At 47.4% G+C, this 6,857-nt stretch overlaps 1 protein-coding gene across 1 annotated transcript; it reads right to left on the reverse strand.

The window, feature by feature from the left end:
• Positions 1-481: 481 nt before the first annotated feature.
• Positions 482-2,691, reverse strand: NHLRC1 (NHL repeat containing E3 ubiquitin protein ligase 1). Its single transcript, XM_007973597.3, has one exon. The coding sequence runs from the start codon at positions 2,618-2,620 to the stop codon at positions 1,433-1,435; it is 1,188 nt and encodes a 395-aa protein (XP_007971788.3). The 5' UTR covers positions 2,621-2,691; the 3' UTR covers positions 482-1,432.
• Between the last annotated feature and the right edge of the window lie 4,166 nt (positions 2,692-6,857).

Here is a 6,857-nt window from a genome sequence, read left to right on the forward strand (position 1 = left end):
GGGTGAGGCACAGTGGCTCATACCTATAGTCCCAGTGCTTTGGGAGGCCAAGACAGGAGGCTCACTTGAGCCCAGGAGCTTGAAACCAGTTTGGGCTACAAAGCAAGATCGCATCTCTACGAAAAAATTAAACATTAGCTGGGCATAGTGACACACCTCTAGTCCCAGCTACTCAGGATGCTGAAGCAAGAGGATCGCTTGAGCCCAGGGCGTTGAGACTGCAGTGAGCAGTGATTAGTCCACTTCACTGCAGCCTGGGCAACAGAGCAAGACCGTGTCTAAGAACAAACAAACAAAAACAAAAACAAAAAAACCATAATCATGTAACATAAACATGTAACAGGAGCGTCATCTGGCCCTCTGACAATAGCATGTACTGTGTTCTGCAATAGTTTAGAACTTACGTAAATATAGGCCTTTCTCAAACAACCAAGTGTTATTTTCTGAGTATGTATAGTGGAGAAGATATAGGCATTACAAGGCATGTTTACCTTTTTAATAAGCAGTTCAATTGTTTTTCTTATTCACGTAATTCAGGATCAACAGTAACTTCATCTAATGTGCCATCGGAGCAGTCACACATTGAATGAAAGTGATGGCCACCACAAAATCCTTTTTCTCCTGAACTCTCCATAAAGTCTCCTTTCTTTGCACATCTTTGTGCTAAAATAATTAGCTACTTGTAGAGACAGTACACATAGCAACACTATACATTCACATACTTTTCCCCACATCTGTTATCTTATTTAAGCGCAACTTATTTGGAATCAGAATTGAATTCAAATTGTGACTATGGCAGTAAGTAACTATGACCTCGAGGAAGTCACTTAAGCTCTCTGGATTTCAGTTTTCTCACTTGTACGATGAGATTAATAATAAAAATTATGGCTAGGCAAGGTGGCTATGCCTGTAATCCTAGTACTTTGGGAGGCCGAGGAAGGTGGATTGCTTGAGCTCAGGAGTTTGAGACCAGCCTGGGCAACATGGTGAAACCTCATCTCTATCAAAATACAAAAATTAGCTGGATGTGGTAATGCACGCCTGTGGTCCCAGCTACTTGGGAGGCTGAGGTGGAAGGATCACCTGAGCGAGGGAAGTTGAAACTGTAGTGAGCTGTGATCATGTTTCTGCACTCCAGCCTGGGTGACAGAGCTTGACTCTATCTCGGGGGGGGGGGGGGGGGGTGTGGGGAAATTACCTCACTGGATAGTATGGATTAAATGAGCTAGTATTTGCAAATTTCCTTGCACAAAGAGTATGCATTCAATAAATGGTAGATTAATCTCTAATAATTGTCCCAAGCTTTGTAAGTCTACCAGACAGTTTTAATTATCCCTGCCTGCATAGATGAGTTTAAGTGACTTATCTAGGGTTAAACAATTCACTAATGGCAGCACTAGTGCTTCTGATTCCAGGGCCCCACCCCAGCCCATCACCCCCAGTCAACTTTATAGACTTTTATAGAATGAGATGCTGTGTCGAGCACAAGAAGAGAATTCTCCTTGGTGAAGGTAAGAGCCACAGGATGGGAAAGACCATGAGTGACCATGGGCTTCAGTACTGGAAACTCCTCAGGTTTTCCTAAGCAAAAGATAGCGGGACCAGAGGTATCTGCAACAATTACATTTCCCTGGTGATCAAAGGTCACAGCGGAGGCAGTTATTCTGGAGGGAAAGTAGAGGCTCAACCCAAAGGTATCCACCTGGCCGACAAGTTGCATACTTGAGCTAAACACTTTCACCCTGGTGCTGCAAACCCCAGTCCCCAGGGCCAGGGGGTGCTCCAGGACTGCAATGGCCCCCGTGAGCCAAGACACTGCCACCCCTCGGGGACTGCACAAATGAGCTTGCAACATTTCAGTTCTCCGAAGGACCCCTTCTGCGAAGTCGACGTCCAGGAGGTGCAGGGACCCTGCCTCCGCGTCAGTTACCACAATCCCATTCTGAGGGGTGGTCTCCACACCCCAAGGTAAGGAGAATTGGCCTCCAATGACAAGCTTGCTCTGGCCAAAAAAATCAAACACTTTGATGGAGCGATCGCCGGCGTCAGTGACAACCACATGGCAGTCGTTGGTGATGGTGACATCCACAGGATACCTAATGTCTTGGGCAGCGTCCCCCTTCTCTCCAAACTGATGCGCGCATCCTCCCCCAGAGTCAAAAATCTTGACACGCCTCCTGCCGTCGTGCACCACCACGACCCGCCCCGTCTTAGGACAAAGCGCCAGTCCGGTGGGGTTGACCAGGGTCCCCCAGCCGCCAAAGGTATGGTGGCAGGTGAGGGCTCCGGGGGCGCTGGGGGCGGCGCGGTGGGCGGCCGGGGACTGGCGAAGCGCTGAGCCCAGGAGCTCTATGAGGTGCAGCACCGGCAGGCAGTCGCTGGTGTCGCAGCCCCGGCAGGCTCGCCTGCAGAATGGGCACTCGAGGGCCAGCGTGCGCGGGTGCGCCAGGGCGGCCACGCAGGCCAGGCAGACCACGTGGCCGCAGGACAGGTTGCGCGGGCGCCGCTGCTGCCGGTGGCCAAACTTCTCAAAGCACACCTTGCACTCCAGCAGGCTGATCTCCGCCTCGCGCATGAGCTCCTGCAGCGCCCGCTCGCTCTCCGAGGCTTCGGCCGCCATGGCGGGTCCTGTGCACTCCCGCCGCGCCGCCCGGCCGTGCCCCAGAGACGCTCTTGGTCACGGTCACAGTCACGGTCACTGGGTGGGACGTGCGCCCTGACGTCAAGCGCCGCGGGCCTCTGCACTGCGATCTGCTGCCCCTTGGTGGGCATGCGCGGCACTGTTTCTTGAGGGCCTGGTCGTGGACGTTTGCAAGACAAATCCACATGCGCATTGTGTAGACCTGTAATCGTCACATCACTCATGGATGGATTGTGTACACTTTCAGATGAGGAAACACACCTGTTGAGGACAACAGGATTGCTCCCTGTTACCCAGCCTGTAAGTGGCAAAACAAGAACCAGAACCCAGTCTTCCAGCCCGGGCGCCTAGCAGTGTCTCCAATCCACAGCGTTGGGTGCTAGGGCTGTCCAGGCATCAAACATGGTCCCCTAGCTCATGATGCTTATGATCTGAACCAGAAAACACGAACACACGGGAGAAGACAAACTCCAAGGGAGGTGAGGCAGATGTGTATATTTCTTTTGTGTCTTCTTTCACACTCGTAGTTAAGTCAATGAATACATACTTGTAAAATGAATTCGTGCATGAATGAAAGAATGTTATGGAACAACAACAAAAAAATCAACTAGGTGAATGAGTGTCAGATGGGGGAACCACGCTGGAAGTGTCTTGCAGAGTAATTAATATGAAATAAGAAAGCTGTTAGTTAATAATAATCACCATAGAACTTTTTTTTTTTTTTTTTTTTTAAAGACCAAGTCTGACTCCGTCACTCAGGCTGGAGTGCAGGGGCACGATCACAGCTCACTGCAGCCTCCATCTCCCAGGCTCAAGCAATCCTCCCACTTCAGTAGCTGGGACTATAGGCATGCACCACCACACTAGGGTAATTTTTAAAATTTTTTTGTAGAGAGGAGGTCTCTCTGTGTTTGCCTAGGCTGATCTTGAACTTGTGAAAATTGTTCACAATCCTCCCCACCCCTTGGCCTCCCAAAGTGCTGGTGTGAGTCACTGTGCCCAGCCTATAGAATTCACATATGCCTGCCCTGTCGTGTTAGGTTGGTGCAAAAGTATTCGCAGTGTTTGCCATCACTTTTAATGGCAAAAATCGTGATTACTTTTGCAGCAACTTAATAAATAGTTTACATAGATTATCTTGTTTAAACCTCATAGCAATCCTACAAGAATATGTTATTTTTATCATCTTTTTTTCTCATAGAGTTCATATAAATCAAATATCTTGCCTAGGGTCACATGGCTAGGAAGTGGCTGGCCTGGAATTTGAAGCCAGGCAGTTTGACTTCAGAGTTACCTATTTTAGTCATTTTCAAACTTCTTTGCACATAGTAAACCCCTGGGTCACACCCGAAAAGTTTAATTGGCCCATGGTGTGGTCTGGACAGCTGGGATTTATAAAAGCTCTTCAGGTGATTATAATGGACAGCCAAGTTTGAGAACCGCTGCATTATAATAATTCCTTCAAATGGCACTAAATTCAGTTTTTCCAATCTCAGTGAAGACCAAAAGCAAAGAGAATTTGCCATATGTTGGAAAAGCTTCAAACAATCTGTGTGAAGAATCCATTGTGGTATTATAAATCTCTCATTTTTCTTTTTCTTTTCTTTTTTTTTTTTTTGAGATGGAGTCTTGCTCTGTCACCAGGCTGGCTGGAGTGCAGTGGTGCGATCTCAGCTCACTGCAACCTCTGCCTCCTGGGTTCAGGCAATTCTCCCGCCTCAGCCTACCGAGTAGCTGGGATTAAAGGCACCCACCACCACCTCCGGCTAAGTTTTGTATTTTTAGTAGCAATGAGGTTTCACCATGTTGGCCAGGCTGGTCTTGAAATTCTGACCTCAGGTGATGCACCCGTGTCAGCCTCCCAAAGTGCTAGGATTATAGGCATGAGCCACCGTGCCTGGCCCTGATCTCTTATTTTAAGGGGTTCTTCCCCAAATGTCTTATGTGAACACTGTGCTTAACAAAACCTTATATCAGAGAATTTCTGTTCCTTCAGAGATCATAATCATGATCGTTCACCTTCTGATTTGCTAGATTTATGAGAAAACACAGCATTTTATACCCTGTTAAGGCCCCTGGAAAGAGTTTTAATGTAAGACAAGAAAGAACGTTTGCTAATGAAATGTCATCTGACCCAAAGATTGCGTACTGGGACACAATAACCAACTTAATACTCTAATTTCTGACTACATTTCCATCCCAAATAAACAACCAACTAAAATCACATTATTTATGCAATTACACCGTTGCATAATTGATTAATAACAGAAATGTATTGAATCTCACTGTGACATTTGGCATTTCCTATGACTGTCATTTCCTCCTCCATGGCTGGGACTCCATGGATTTCCTCTGTGCTTCCCTCCGATATTCCTTCTATAGAGGGTCCTGGACTAGCATGCCCATCTTTTCCTGCTTCCGCCTAGAACAAGCCCTGAGAGTTGTGGGCGCAAAGAGCTTGAAGAGCAGAATGTCTAGTTTCCAAACTGGTCAGTGGCTGCCCCATGGAAAAGTACCATACTGTAGTGGAAGGAGAGTGGGGACCCAACTCAGGATAGTTCCAGCAGAGAAGAGAGCACAGGGGGAGCATGAGGTAGGGGGAGTCAGTGCTTAGGCAGGTGGGCTCCTGGCTGTGCAGGTGGGGCAAATGTGCCAGATACATGGAGTTTAGAAGGAATCCGAGAACAAGTTTAATGATCCAATTACAACTCAGACTACCCGACAATGATGTAAGAGAAAGGAGGATGAACAAGCCACATAGAATGGGTTTTGCTTCCAGCCTTGCCCTCCTCCCAGGGGCATCTCTGACCACCACTCTAAATGTTAAGCTCCATGATCTTGGCATCTCGGGGTGAGGGATGTGGTGGCAAGAGGAAGAACGGCTGTTTTGAATTTTTTGAGTAAGTCCATACAAAAATGAGTGGAGATGTATGTTTGGAAATGGGGATCTAGAGATGTGAGTGCATCTTAAGTTCAATGCAACTGAGTGTTCCTCAGGGTGCCACCCTTGGTCTTTTTCTCTTAGCTTCCTGTTTCCCTGAGCAACACCATCTTCACTTCCTCATGGTTTAAATAACCACTTAAAAGCTGACAGCCTATACCCCTAAGACAGCCGTACCATGCTATATAGTAAAGTTCAGTGTTCAGCCCCTACCCCTACAACCTGTGATGTCTGAGAACAGGACTATCTTCAGTAGTCAATAAACCTTTATCTGCTAGCACACCCAACAGTACTTAAATTGCTGAATGAATGCTGACTCTAATAACAGGAGAAAGACTAAATAATAATGGTACTGCCACATTACAACATTATACAGCTATTTAAAAATCTTGCTTTTGGGCTGGGTGCGGTGGCTCACACCTGTAATCCCAGCACTTTGGGAGGCCGAGGCTGGCAGATCACGAGGTCAGGAAATTGAGACCATCCTGGCTAGCAGGGTGAAACTCTGTCTCTACTAAAAAATACAAAAAATTAGCCAGGCATGGTGGTGGATTCCTGTAGTCCCAGCTACTTGGGAGGCTGAGGCAGGAGAATGGCGTGAACCCAGGAGGCAGAGCTTGCAGTGAGCCAAGCTCGTGCCACTGCACTCCAGCCTGGGCGACACAGCGAGACTCCATCTCAAAAAAAAAAAAAATTGCTTTTGAAAAATATTTAGTGATGCTGTTACCAGTAGAGGATCTTGACTACAAGTTGTCCAGGTTCTTGGCTTTTTCAACAAAGAATTGGACAAACTGAAGCAACGAAAGCAGAGATTTATTGAAAATGAGGGTGGGACCTGGCTAAGCAGTGGCTCAAGGGCCCTGGTTACAGAATCTTCTGGGGTCCAAATACTGGCTAGAGGTTTCCCATTAGCCACTTGGTATTCATCCCATGCAAATAAAGTAGTGGCCCGCCATCAGTCTGATTGGTTGCTTTTGCTTTCTGCAACCAGACGCTGAAGTGAAGTTACAAAAGTTACACTCCCATGCAAACGTCTGATTGGTTGCAGACATTTCTGCCACTCGGAAAAGGCGGGGAGGTGGGGGGTGGGGGGTGGGGGGGTGTTACAAAGGGAGTAGCTTCTGGTCCTTTTGTTACTCAGGCATGGAAAGTTGAGGTTTTCCTTTCAATTTAGTTCTAGGAAGTCAGCAACAATCAGCCTTAGGTTCCTTGCCTCCAGACCCTATTCTCCTGCCTCAATACAGGGAAGGGCGAATAAAATAGAAAGGAAGATAG

The sequence above is a fragment of the Chlorocebus sabaeus genome, chromosome 17, assembly GCF_047675955.1.
Source record: "Chlorocebus sabaeus isolate Y175 chromosome 17, mChlSab1.0.hap1, whole genome shotgun sequence".
Lineage (NCBI taxonomy): Eukaryota > Metazoa > Chordata > Mammalia > Primates > Cercopithecidae > Chlorocebus > Chlorocebus sabaeus.

Excerpts from the sequence above, each read along its gene's own strand:
- NHLRC1 (XM_007973597.3), bottom strand. The coding sequence starts at position 2,620 with ATGGCGGCCGAAGCCTCGGAGAGCGAGCGGGCGCTGCAGGAGCTCATG.